The sequence below is a fragment of the Zea mays genome, chromosome 7 (assembly GCF_902167145.1).
Source record: "Zea mays cultivar B73 chromosome 7, Zm-B73-REFERENCE-NAM-5.0, whole genome shotgun sequence".
Lineage (NCBI taxonomy): Eukaryota > Viridiplantae > Streptophyta > Magnoliopsida > Poales > Poaceae > Zea > Zea mays.
Window position 1 is genome coordinate 175,658,286 of NC_050102.1, and position 13,753 is coordinate 175,672,038.

Here is a 13,753-nt window from a genome sequence, read left to right on the forward strand (position 1 = left end):
TATTCCCCAGCGGAGTCACCAAAAAGTATGTTGACGCCTTTTCGGAGCGCCAAATACTCAAGAAGAACCGGCGGCGGTGCTCTCTGGTCAGGGGCGGACGGTCCGCGCGCAGGGGCCGGACGGTCCGCGGCCTGGTGCGAGGCGCGGTGGTGCTCTCTGCACAGGCACGGACGGTCCACGGCCAGGGGCCGGACGGTCCGCGACCTGGTACAGGGGCTGGCGATCCCTGCCTGACGACCGGACGGTTTCCAACTGTTTCCCGAGTTAATCCCGCGGTTTTGGGTAACAAATCCCGCGAGAAACTAGGAACCCTAACTGACTCTACGCGCGTGCGGACCGTCCGCGCCACCACCGCGGACCGTCCGGACCGCGGACCGTCCGGCCTCGGGGCCGGACCGTCCGCACTGCTCTTTTTAGAGCTCAACTGGTTTCAAATAGAAGGTCTAGACAGTGGCGGACCCAGCAAGATCCGAACATTGACGATCAAGTTCATTACATAGTACTTACACCACAATTGTATTATTCTTACGTGATTTTAGGGTGTACCGTGACCTATATGAACCACCCGTTGGGTCTGCCCCTAGTTAGAGTATTGTTTAAAGTTTAGCCAACTTCATAAAAAATTAGACCACACATGTGAGCTAAAATGGTCTAAAGTTTTACTCTTTAACTTTAACTTTGGACAACTAAATTTTAGACCATAGTGGAATAAGTTGGTTCTATTCCTTTTGAAGGTTGAATTGACCTCATCTCGTATTTGATTATAGATATAGAGTTATACTAAATGTTCAGTTTATTTGAAGGTAAATAGGTGTGGGTTGATGACCTTGACATGTGGCCCCATGCATCATCCTCATTCTCTTTCTTTTTCCCTAACTTTATTCTCTCTTGAAGCAACACCACAACATCATTGACTTCATCCTTGCCGTCACCATCAGTGATGAGCGATGCCCTTGAGCTCTACCCGTAATGCTATACCGCCCGCCTCACCCTCGATGATGTGTCACCTGAAGCACACCTGCTCTATCTCAAGGAGTTCCACCGCGCACTCAAATTTTGACATGCCTTGCCCTCGAGCTAATCACCTCTCGGAGATATGTGCCCTTATATAGGCTTTTAGCGGGTTTTAGTGGATTAAGTGACGTATAATTAAAGATCTAATAAGTTTGCTAAGTGTTGAACATGAGGCTGAGTATATTTCATACGCTTAAAGAGGAGTGTATAAAAGGTTCAATACGAAGGCAAACTTGATGTTATTTCATATAGTGCTGAAAAGAAGGTAATTTGAAGATTATGGAGAGAGTCTACTTCAAGCCAAGGACAACACTGCAAATAGAATCGATGAAATTGGCTCTATGTTGTGAGATACCGTAACATCATATGAAAGAAAGTATGTTTGGCAAATAGCAACTAAGACACGAGTTGATACTTTTGGACCGGTCTCAATAATGGTTTGCTTTGCATGAATAAGAAGAAATTGATAGTTGACTTGTGTATTGATCAAGTTAGAAGCACGAGGAACGAAACTATACCAACGTTATTAATGGTATTATGAAGTAATGACAATCCAAGGTTCAAAGGTGTAAAGGAACATGGTATGCACCATATATAGGAGTGGTTATGAAATGGTATGTGCGTCAGCTCTTAGCCCAGTTCAATATTGGCTTAGCCATGGCAGAACCATTCCAAATTAAATATACGACTAAAATAAACACTAGCTCCAATTCATGGTGCCAAGCTGAACGAAGTTTTGCTAGCTATAGCTACCACGCACGACAGAAACCGGAGAATAAACTTTGGTCTAAAATAAATACTACCACCCACGACAGAAACTGCTGCGGCTCTACGGCGTCGTCGTCACGTACGGTCGCTCTAGTGCTGCTGCTACTGCCTGTACCTGACCTGACCTGACGAGGAAGTGCAGACAAAAGAGGCTGCCTGTAAAGTCGGTTCGTCTTTTTCCCTAGAGCCGGCATGTTTGATTTGAAGACCTGTTGAGCCGCAGCCGCTGATGCGCAGCAGGAGCACGACGGGTGAGATGCATCTGTCTGCCTCCAGTACATGTACAGCATTCCCCTCCCCTGCTGTGGAATGGGAAAATGGGGGAGGGAATATGCTGCTCTGGTCTGGTCTGCTCCGGCTCCCGGTTTCGTCACCTACCCACCGGGGAGGACAAGGCGGTGACCCCACCACAAGCGACGGCCTGATCGTGACGGGTCATTCGGTTGTTCCGTTCCTTTCAGTTCGGTTCCGGTTCCTCACCAAAGAGACCGTAGTTTAGCAAAAAAATATCAAAACAACACAATTTCAAAGTTTAGCAAAACTACGTAGATGATCGGACGAAGGATTAGAGTTGAAGATTGATTGATATGGAGAGCTTGTGTGGTTATATACTTAGGATTTGGGAAGGTTATATTGAGATATGCCTAAAATTCTATTGGTCTATTATACTTCTATTATACTAGGTGAGTACCCGTACGTTGCAACAGGAACATATAATATCACGATAACTTATATACAAAATACGTGTTTTACTGTTACGAGAAAAGATTTCATAATTCATTTGTGATCCTGGCCATACATAAATTTTGTTATTTTAATCTATCTGTTTCACCACTACATTGCAACAATCAGTATCATGCAAACTTCAATATATGCCACGATTTGCATGGTCTCATCGTTGGAGAGCACGTCCCACACCTGCTCGAAGAAGTTCCCTCGTATATTGCCAGTCATTAGACACGTACCACCATACGCGCTTGCTTAAACAAAAAGACAAGTGTGTGTGTTTGCGAAGAGAATTAAAGGCAGTCCGGCACAAAAAGCTACCACGACGGTAGCGAGGATGACGAACTGGTCATTGTTGTCGGTCCTCCTCTGTGTCACCTCCGGCGCCGAGATGACACCACAGTCCTTGATATAGTAGTCGTCGAACGCGCGCGACATGGCGAGTCCCGATGACTCTTGGCTGGGCTGCCAGACGAAGTGCACCTCGGGCTCATCAGCGAGGTAGTACACCTGACCATTGCACCACCGAATGCGTTACTCCTCTGCATACATCATGTTCGAAGATACTCACACAATGTTAGCAAGCGCCTCCTGCAAGTGGTGTTTGTTCAAGGTTTCCAAGTAAGAAACATGCATTCATCCTTGGCGTTGGTTTATGAAAATGACTCACAAGTTAGATCCATGGAAAAAATATTACGGAGAATAAATGCCACGCATGCAAAAAATATAATTTAAGAATCTCAGTGATACTTATCTACTACTGCGCATTGTGAAAGGGTAGCAACTGAGCTTGAAGAGAGATGTAGTAGATGTTTTTCTTGTCATAGATGTAGACATAAACACATATTTGATGTAGCGGTAGCTACTGCTCGCATTTGTCTAAGGGATCACGGTTTTAAATCCCCTTGGAGCCATGTGTGTTTTTTAATTTTAGCTAGACGTGAACTGTGCAGGGGAATGTGAATGAGAATAGGCTGTGCGGGAAAGGGGAATGAGAAAGGTAGGCTATCTTGCAGCTTTAATAAATAGTAGAGATTTTTATTTTTTTGGTTAATTTAATTTTCTGAGGTTTTGAACCAAAATTATCTCGATTATTTCGATTTTCTGAGACATGGAACCGAAATTTATAAGTAGTAATTTGGTTTCGGTTTGGATTAATTCGGTTCGATTCTTCGGTTTTGGTTTATTCAGTCCTGCTAACGGTTTGCGACTCGCGAGCTACAAGACAAACGCACACAAGAGACAACGTGCAGTGCCTGATGTATACATACACACCGTAAAGAACATAAAGTAAATCAATCGCGCGCGTGGGAAAAAGAAAAGAAAACGCTCTCCATCCAACACAAAGGAAATCAATCACGCACGTGAGAAAAGAAAAACGCACTCCCACATCGCCCCTCTAGTAAAAATGAAAAGAAAAATCAATCACACACATGTGAGAAAAAGAAAACGTTCGTCTATGAATTAATCATCGTTAGCCAGATAGTTTCGTTCCATGCATCACTGTTGCTTACCGTCGGCCTCAGCTGCTAGCTAGGGGCCTAGGTCCTACGTCGTCCTCGCCATTGCACGGTTCTCCCCCACTGGCGTCACCCGGTCACCCCACACGTGCCTGCTGCAGAAGGTTTGTCGAGATCCATTTTTCTCTCTATATTTGCCTCCGATTTAGTCACTTTAGATTTGTTTTAAGTTAACCACTATCAACTTTAACAGGTTATACCGGATATTTCATAAAATTTTACAATATAAAAGTAAAGATATTAGATTTATTATGACTTAAACTACTATAATATATAATTATTTTAGTTTAAAATAATTTAATATATTGTTGGTCAAAGTTAAAATAGTTTAACTTATAATAAATCTAAAATAACTAAATTATGTGAATGGAGCGAGTACAACCTTACTTTGGATAGACTAAGAGGTAGCATGAAAAGATCCTTACTGCAGCTATATTATTAACCTTGCAATACCCATCACTGATGGCCAACTGCTGTGCCAATCATATCTTCTGTGGCATTCCCTAAAAGTGAACCTTCTCCTTCTTACTATCCTGTCATAAGTTTCAGAAAAGCGACGAATAAACATAGTGGCATGCACACACAAAACGGAGTTAACTGAAGCATAATGTCTCCGGCCTGTTATATAGTTACATTAAATTTATAGTACACTTTATCACAAAGGGGTGGTGGCGCAGTTGGCTAGCGCGTAGGTCTCATAGCTAAGTTGAGTTTATCCTGAGGTCGAGAGTTCGAGCCTCTCTCACCCCATAATTTTTTTGTCCTCCAGCTTAACTTTGTTGGGCTGACGGGCCGTGGGGTCGGGTGTGTTCAACGAACAATGGACTGCGGCGGCCCATGAATAAAAGACTGCTCTTACACGCGACTACGCGAGGGTCGCGTTGTAGTCGCTGGGATCATATGCTGGATTTTAGACAGGGACCGATCAAATCGTACTCGTATGCTTCCATTCCATGCACCAACACTCCATAGTTTCTGCGACACGTTGCCTGCTTGCCGCATGAGTGCCGGATGTCACCCGCGATTTGCCATGTGGTCGTCATGGCAGGAGAAATGCGATACGGGCAGGGATCCGAGAACGGCAACAACACAGTGGTTTCACTCGGATTTGAGCCACTATGGTTTCCCTCTGTTCCCCGTTACATGCTTTATGAATCGCTACTGCAATGACTCTACATACACCCTTTAAGTACATCAGAACAATGGCAGAGGGATGTAGATGTACAATGCCACGTATCTGCCTTGTGTTTGCGTTCCACAAGCGGGTGTGCCGTCTGCCGATGCCCAGCGAAAACCTATCCACGTCCGCCATTGGTGGAAGCTACTACACCTGCGAGACGAACCACAGCACAGCGTTCTAAGATTTGCCGCCGGAAACCAGTCAGCCAACATGCGTGTATAGTATAGTAGCCTCCATGATCTACGTCTATTTGCGTGCAAGTGCGTGTTTTGAATGATGGCTAGTGCATCATCTGTTGAGCAATCCAAGGATCGAGCGAGTGAAAAAAATCATAAATTAGTCCTCCAACTGATAGAGCTCACTGTCTTGGTTAGAGATGAAAGGTTCCCACCTTGTCGTCCGCATTTGCAGCTCCAGCGACAGGCTCCTTGAAGAACTCAATGATGCTCCGGCACACTTCCTTGGGCTTCTCGATATTGACCGCGTGCCCAGCATTTTTTATGACAACTAATCGAGAATTCCCCTCTAGATGCCTGTCGATTTGTCAAGTGGTCAGCAATTTCGTAACAATTTTCGTGGGGATCTTGGTGAAGTAAAACTTCATGTCGAGTATGAGAGTTTCAGAGTTTAGCATAAGCGAACCCGTTCAATCTGTGAGCCAGCTCCATTGGGAACACCCGATCTTGCTCTCCCCAGATTATAAGCGTCGGCTGGATTAAATCGAAATGAGAAAAGTAGTATCAATAGAAGAGAACTGCAAATCATTTGTTTTCTTTTTTGGTGTCGCGGTCATTGAGTGGATAATAAGAAGTTCGAGACTATACTGTCACAAGCAGGTAGCAGTCAGCGATCTCAAATGTAATAACGATAATATAAACATGCTTGACTTGAGCGCTAGTCACTAGGATTTATGTACCTGGGTCAATTTTGGAAGAGTACAGAGTTGCCTCCCGTTAATCAAAGCGTATAGCAGCTCAGCCTTCTCCTGGATATGATCAGAGCCCATCACCTGATGCAGTAAAACAAGGAGACACTCGTCGGACGGTCATCAGCAAATGAAACTAAAAGATTTTATTTTTTATTTTTATTTTTTTTTGCTGTAGAACTCTTGTAGCTAGTATGCATGATTTTTCATAGTGATGAGGTAAAGTAATCTACCATAATGAAGGATTGCAAAGACAAGTTTTTCTAATTTTCGCTTTTCATCCATTTGCATCTTTGAAACATTATCAATCTTAGGCTTTTATCACAGAACGATTGAAAAATTGGTTCACATCGACGACTACCTAAGATAGAGATGTATCCATTCAGTGCCCCTTCGGTTAGCACTTAGCACGGAACCGATGCCATGTACGGTTCCTAGCCGGATTGCTTATCTAATTTATACTCCCTCCGTTTCGTTTTAGTTGTCGCTGGATAGTGCAAAATTGAACTATCCAGCGACAACTAAAAAGAAACGGAGGGAGTATAAGCTTTAATCAACAGGAACGATGGACAAACGAACATGGCCTTAAGCCCTGCTCGTCAGTGCCAGAATTCACCCGAAATCGTTCTAACTGATCAAACCTTAAATAAATTTGGTAAGCAATCCGGTTAGCAATCGTTCCGGGTCACCAATCTCAGGAACTGAATAGGCCCTTAGGGCTTGTTCGTTTTGACATCAATCCATGTGGATTGGATGGGTTGAGTCGGTTTAAATCTATATCAAGTCAAAATCCATCTCAATCCCTCCCAATCCACTTCAATCTATATGAAATGGGAACAAGGCCTTACTTGGAATTAACCCCACTAGTTCGTTGCTACATTGTTTGATGTATATAAAAAAATCCTTTTAAGCACCACATCCATGTTACTAGTGTACATCTTATAAATGTGTAAGCTTATGAAATGCACTCAGATCGTAAAAAAAACTGCTCTTATGCCAGCAGCTAGATAACCACCGAGCCACTACCAGAAGGATGTTTTAGTTATCCTTCCAGTCATGTGATCAGAAGGGAAGTAAGCCCTTGTCAAAAGAAAAGGCAAAGTGGGAAGTAGCTTTGTAGAGTCTTTTAGGAGGGAAGAAAGTAGCTTTGGAATAAAGAATGATGAGGCACATCATGTAACGAACTTACGTGTTCAGGAAAAAAAAATGTTCGCTTGCAAAAGAATTTAAAGTTCAGATAACGAGCCAAGCTTCATGCATATACTTAAAAATGTTCGAAATCCCTAACGAATCATCAGATAAAAGCAATTTAAACTTTATTTGGAGAAGGATTTGTGAACAAGGCTCGCTCTGCTTCAAGGAAATCGGCACTTCAACTTCAAGTAAATTTCTGGCATGATACTTAGGAAAATCTCAAAGAACATAACAACTATATAAGTATAAATCCAGTGGTTATTTCAGTTTACATGGGAACGCCATGTGATTGGGTGTCACCACTCACAGGCCACCACCGGCCTTGCACGTGCAAATGGCTGCTGGTAATTCTGTCCATACTCTGCCTTCCACAGAAGGGAATAACATGCAAATAAGAGAACAAGGACAAAGGCCAAAAGGTGATATGCTCCCATGGTATTGACACGTGTAAGCTTTGTGAGGCTTTGTCGGCTCTACCAAATATACGTGTTAACCTTAACCATATTAAGTGAAATACTGGTCAGAACTCTATAGTGTCCAGCGTCCACAAAAATTCTAATCCAGGAAATTGAGAAGATGATCACAAATAAAATATCTAGTGAATTATCAATTACTCTGCTACGAGTCTGCTGACTACTGGTACGGCCTTGTTCGGTTTGGCCTACAACCGACTGGGACACGCCCCGATCCATCTGAAATGATTTGGTCCGGATTGAAATTAGGACCGACTCTTTAAATGACTATTCGGATAGGCCTGATCCGAAATAAAACCAAGACATTCCACACTTTTCACTCCCTCCTGAGCCCGGATTGGAGCTACATCAGCGAACAACTGGAATCGAACCAAACCGGCTGGGAACAGGATCTAGTGAACATGGATGGATTCCATATCTAGGAACCATTCCAGCTGAAAATCGTTCCAAGTATAGCGAGCGAGGTCCCTTCCCTATCATATGGTGCAGCACTACTTGGCCCCACTTTTCACGTGCATGGTGCACCAGAGAGAAGTGAAATACTACAATCCAACGCAGTTACGTGTATTAGAGCAGATTAGTGTGAAATCTAGTTTAGATTCTACGAAAATTCACCCAAGCACATAGATGAGGGGGGTTGAGGAGAACACGTGGGAGCCCTAACGTGATTTTATAATCCCACCAGATGTCCTATAACCGTGTAATGTAAGTATGTAACGGATTGAATGTAAATTTCAAATAAAATTTGACAGAATCCAAACACTGAAGACTGAAACCGAGTAGTGGCAGTAGTAACCAAAACCAACCTTGATGTAGTCCCATAGGAAGCAGGAGGGCATGATGAGGGGCGGGCGCGCGAAGGTGAGGCGGACTAGGCGGCGCACCTCCTCCGGGCGGTGCGGCACGAGCAGCGCGGCGGCCTCCCCGATCCCGGCCACGGGGAAGAGGCCCTCCGCCAGGTCTCTCTCCTCGAGGCAGACCCCGGCGCAGACCAGGGCGACCCGGTGGACCGCCTCAGGGAACATGGCGGCCATCCGGTAGGCGACGAAGCCGCCGTAGCTGACGCCGACGAGGCCGAACCTGGGGACCCCGATGGCGTCCATGGCGGCCTTGATGGCGGAGGCCTGGAAGGCGTCGGAGCGGTCGGGGAGGCGCGTGCAGGAGGCGCCGAAGAAGAGGAGGTCGGGCACGATGGGGTCGAAGCCGGCGGCGATCAGCGGGCGGAGGTAGGGCGCCCACTGCCACGTGGCGGAGGCGCCGAAGCCGTGCAGGAGGAGCAGCGGGTTCCGCGGCGGCGGGCCCGCGGGCACCCACATGTGGACGGTGGTGGCCGGGTCGGCGTCGGGGCCCGGGCCAGGGAGCGGCACGGCGAGCGGGCGCAGCCCCGCCCTGCGGAAGCGGTGGCTGAAGCAGCGGTCCCGCGCCGCCGCGAAGCTGAGCGCGCTGCACCGCCCCCTGCTGCAGGCGGCCGGCGGCGGAGGTGGAGGCATTGATGCTGCGGCGGCGATCGCGCGGGGAGGGGGGAAGGGCCCGAGGGCGGCCCGGGCGCGGGAGGCTGGAGCGCGGGGGTGGCCTGGTTAATCCTGGGGTTCTGCTAATCTTGGCGGTTGCGTGGTTATTGGCCGGAGTCGGGGCCTGGGGTGGTTTCAGTCCAGATGATGCTCCTCATCATTCACCATCACCGCGTAATAAAAACGAAACGCTAGGACTCTAGGAGGAAGTGTCACTCTGTTCTGTCACGGCGTGGTGAAGTGGCGGTAGCGGTAATAATACTTTACTTGCACCAGCCAGCCTTCCTTGTGCCCGAGCGGCCGAGCCTGCCCGACGCAGTGGAACATCACTGCAAGCCTTCAAATATTTGCAAGTTGGGCGGGCCCATGCACGGAGAGGGAGAGACAGAGAGAAACTGGCTGGGACCAGCACCAGCCCCGTTCCTGGTTCCTGCAGACTGGACAAGCAAGCGCCTTGTCGACGGAGGAAACGCATCGAAACCGATCTGAGTGCGAGCCAAGGAAGAGACCCATACCTGGTGGCTCCCACCCAGGCCCCAGCGCTCAACACACCAGGTCACGACTCACGAGTCACGAAAACGACGCGAGCCGGCCCGACTCTCTTGGTCTGGCACCTGCCGCGCACAGGCCGCCCTGCCGGACCAGCGTTCCGAGAACGCCGTCCACCGCAACGGGAAAAGGAAGTCGAAAGCGACAAATAATCCGACCTTGCAATCGCCGGATCTTTCATAACTTCCCGTTGGAGGGCTCCTCAAATACCACATCGGCCCAGCAGGGCTGGTGTGACTTCGAGGGTGAGCCAAGTATCATCCGCGACCATCTGGGTTGGGTTGTCTTCAGGGCGCTGGTACGACAAGGGTCTTGGTGCATGCATGATGGACAGACAGATGGAGGCTGAGGCATGCACAGATGGATTGGAAAGTCGCGGGGCATTTTGGGGAAGAAGAAATACCTGCAGCGTCCCATCGCCGGCCCCACCATGAAGGAGACTTGAGGATCTCTGTCAAACGACGCCTAGCTTCAAGCCTAGTAATAAACCACCCAACACCACTCACACCAAATGACCAAAACAACTTCACTCGGGCTGCTGAACCGATCTCCTGGAGACCCAAGCAAGCAGAACATACAGGGTACGAGCAAACTGTAAGATTCATAGTCCTTCAGAAGCAATAGTCCTTCAGAAGCAATGACGGCGATCAAAGAGCAGCAGCAGCGCGAATGGAAGATCGCTAGTTACGCTACATATATCAATTTGTGTCGAGGGTCGCTCCCCATTAGAACAGCTGGCTAATCTCATGATCACAGTGAAGAACTGATGATATATGACAAGGCGCTGTCACAGTATTTTGCTTCTTCCAATCCAACAACAAAAAAAAGAGGAACTTGGCTACAACCTAATCAATGATATTTCAACCTTCGGGTTCGTCGGTCATGCTGTGAAGACCCACTCCGCTAGCTAGATACGTACGTCCACCACTTGTGAAGACCGAACCCGTAGATGGTCGTCAGCATGGCCACCCTGAGAGGATAGGGCTTGAATCTGTAGGAGCCAAAACAACAGGGCATGGAGGTCAATATTTCGGAAACCAAATGGTGCGACCATCTTTAAATCAACAGGGACGCAGACATATTTGCTGTCCACACACTAGTTTTCAACAACTTAAAAGTAGTGAACAAAAACGGCTAAATTTCACGTCAGGCTGAAACACAATCCGAACACCTCGCACTAAAAAGCTTCATCAGATGTTCAAAGATACAAGCAAGTAGAACAGCTGTTATGGAAATTCTCTTCAAGGGCTGAGGATCAATTTGCATCTCTCAAGGCTGATTACGGTTACATCTTATGCTAAAACCTGTTGTGCTTGGAATTTTATTGCCTCAATCAATCAGCACCACCAAAGTAACAGTCACCTTTCATTTCTAACTATGGAGTTCTTTGATGCCCACAGATGGCCTTTCATTTCATATTTCGTGTTAAATTCGGAGTGTGAGCTGGGGGTGTCTTGTAATAAAAACTTTTGTTCCGAACCTTTTTTTAGTAAAACTGAAACACAAGATAGTTCGGTCGCCTCTGGACAAATCAAGGTGTCGTTTGGTTCACATATTTGTAACGTAATGGGTAACTGATTACGTTAAATCATGTTTGTTTTAGTCCAACCGTAATCAGATATCACACTAAAATTTGATACCAGCCTATTTAAATTTATTACCGGTAGTAATCGAACATAAACCGTTACCATTACCATTTGCGTTACATTTCTTGAACCAAACAGCACCCAAGTTTTTTTCCAGGTCAAAAGAAGTGATTTGTTCCACCTTTCTACATGCAGTAGCGACAATCTGGTAGCCAAGCTGTAGAAAAGTATACATCCGAAGACACGAAAATAGTCCCGAAGGCGATATTTCAGCTGCTCATAGTCCAACTACAACCTAATCCACTACTTAAAAGTTAAAACACCAACAGCTAGCCCAACTGTCATCAGGCCATGCAAATAATCAATGATTAAAACTTACATCCACATAAGTTTTGACAAGTTTCCTAGACTGGTAGACACAACCATAAACCAACCTCCAGCTGCCGTAGCAAAAAAAAAAAAGAAGAAAAACAATATGCCGCTGAACCTATTCGATCGATAGAGGCATTAAAAGCAGGAGGACCACCGGCCAGCGACCCTATTATTCTGCAACTTAAAACTACCTATAGGCCAGCAAGTCCCTATCGCAAATGGCACTGCTGCTGGGAGACAGTCCTTTTTCTTGTTCTAAATATCATTCATGCAATTTGCTATGTTTCCGTGATCATATTGTATCATCAGGGCCCATCAATTGCTATGGTTGTAGATGAAGAATTAATGCGATGATATTCTGGACCGTACAGAGATCGACATGCATTCGATCCGTTGTGTCGAACCCACACAGGAACAGGAACATGAACGAATCTGAGTGCCTCGCCGATCTGCTAGATTTTTTTGTTTCAAACATCGTGCATGTTTTCATCAGAAAAAAAAAATCAGAATATGAAGGAGGGACATGTTGGTGCCTAAGCCTAACTATTGTCTGGCAAGTGGCAGGTGTGCACATTAGAACCCTCTTCCGGACAAACCAAAACCACGAGTTTTGTCAAAGAAGTCGAATCCTGGAACTGGAAAGGGGAAGTAGCTAGAAGTTTCGCTGCCAGGTGTGGTTTTGTACCTCGAGTCAACGAGCAAGAACTTATTGCATCCAATCCAAATTCTGAAACCAAAGATTCAACATGTGTGGTTTTGTACCTCGAGTCGACTCCAAATAAAGCAAGATCTTATATAGGGAATAACCGAAAAGGAGAAGGACCAAAATTCTACTACTTTTCAGAAACCTAAGAGCGAGCGATCTTTGGCAGTGCCCGAGCCTCCCAAGTCCCAATAACATAGATTCCACAGACGTACGGACCGTGGCGAAACATCACAATATCACATAACAGAGGAAAGGAGGGACTAGGAGGAAGAAGGTTGCGGAGTCTTACTTCCAGACGTCGTGCTCCCGGTCGGCGGCCGCGGCCGCGGCCGTGCGTCGGGAGGCGGGCATGGGGGTGAGCCACTGGGAGTAGTCCCGGTCGAAGAACTCCCAGTCCGGGAGCAGCACGCCAGCGATGGCGAGGATGCCGAACCCGTATGTGGCCGCCGCCTTGCGCAGCGACGCCGTGGCCAAGCCCGTGAGCGCCACGGCCGCCGCCAGCGCCACGAGGCTCCGCCGCAGCAGCTCGTCCCTCCCCATGCCGCACGAACGCTCGGCCGCCAGCCTCCTCCTTGAAGCTGCGCCTCCGGTTACTTCCCTCCAACTCCCCCTCGGCTGGGGTGTGGGGACACGAAACGAGAAGCGCGTGCGCCCTGCGCTGCCGCTGCTGCGGCCGCCGCCTGCCTCGGTTTCCCCTCCCCCTGGGCCCTGGCCCCGGGTGGCCGGGATGGCTAGGCAGGCGCGCCGCGCGCTTCGACTGCTGTCGTGGCTTTGCTGCCGCTGCTTGGTCCGAGTACTTTTTATGGGCGTGGGCGGACTGGCGGAGGCGGGGTATGGTATGCCAGGCAGACATGTGGAAGTGGGACCCACTTCGGGCCAGGCAGACCGCTGTCTGGAGGCCTGGAGCTAATGAAGATACTAGCCCACGTGTCAAGCAACTTTTAGCCGAGAAACTACGCCCACACGTCCGTCGCTGACCACACCATCATGCCATTGGCTTTCATCAGGACGGAGCGGGTCGGGTGCGTCAACAAACTGCGGAGTACACTGTACACGTGACAAGCAACTCCAAAATGCGGGCATCGCGTTTTCAACATTCCCAGCATTTTTGTAGATAGATTTACCGGAAACCCTCGCTTTCACTTGGACGAATTCTCTGCCTTGCCTTCGTAAAAATGCAAGCATATTGTACTTGCCAAATGCCAATTGCCATGCCACTTTTTAGACAC

The 13,753-nt window shown here is 47.4% G+C and overlaps 2 protein-coding genes and 1 non-coding gene across 3 annotated transcripts; 1 reads left to right on the forward strand and 2 right to left on the reverse strand.

The window, feature by feature from the left end:
• The first annotated feature begins 4,690 nt into the window (after positions 1-4,690).
• TRNAM-CAU (transfer RNA methionine (anticodon CAU)) lies at positions 4,691-4,778 on the forward strand. Its single transcript is given in 2 exon segments — positions 4,691-4,728; positions 4,743-4,778. It is a non-coding gene; the product is annotated as a tRNA-Met (tRNA).
• A 330-nt stretch (positions 4,779-5,108) lies between these two features.
• On the reverse strand, positions 5,109-9,610 carry LOC100381432 (uncharacterized). Its single transcript, NM_001174273.1, has 5 exons — positions 8,607-9,610; positions 6,125-6,217; positions 5,851-5,918; positions 5,600-5,741; positions 5,109-5,358 (listed from the first exon to the last, which is right to left on the reverse strand). Exons 1-5 carry the CDS (start codon positions 9,288-9,290, stop codon positions 5,353-5,355), a joined length of 993 nt encoding a protein of 330 aa, NP_001167744.1. The 5' UTR covers positions 9,291-9,610; the 3' UTR covers positions 5,109-5,352.
• A 1,000-nt stretch (positions 9,611-10,610) lies between these two features.
• On the reverse strand, positions 10,611-13,297 carry LOC103633435 (uncharacterized). The gene is made up of 2 exons (NM_001149706.2): positions 12,814-13,297; positions 10,611-10,851 (listed from the first exon to the last, which is right to left on the reverse strand). Exons 1-2 carry the CDS (start codon positions 13,062-13,064, stop codon positions 10,764-10,766), a joined length of 339 nt encoding a protein of 112 aa, NP_001143178.1. The 5' UTR covers positions 13,065-13,297; the 3' UTR covers positions 10,611-10,763.
• Positions 13,298-13,753: the final 456 nt, after the last annotated feature.

Coding starts and splice junctions, on each gene's coding strand:
- LOC100381432 (NM_001174273.1), bottom strand. CDS start 9,290: ATGCCTCCACCTCCGCCGCCGGCCGCCTGCAGCAGGGGGCGGTGCAGC. Junction 6,218..8,606: donor TCCTATGGGACTACATCAAG/GTTGGTTTTGGT, acceptor TTACTGCATCAG/GTGATGGGCTCTGATCATAT. Junction 5,742..5,850: donor CTGGCTCACAGATTGAACGG/GTTCGCTTATGC, acceptor ACAAATCGACAG/GCATCTAGAGGGGAATTCTC.
- LOC103633435 (NM_001149706.2), bottom strand. CDS start 13,064: ATGGGGAGGGACGAGCTGCTGCGGCGGAGCCTCGTGGCGCTGGCGGCG. Junction 10,852..12,813: donor CGGGAGCACGACGTCTGGAA/GTAAGACTCCGC, acceptor TGGCTCCTACAG/ATTCAAGCCCTATCCTCTCA.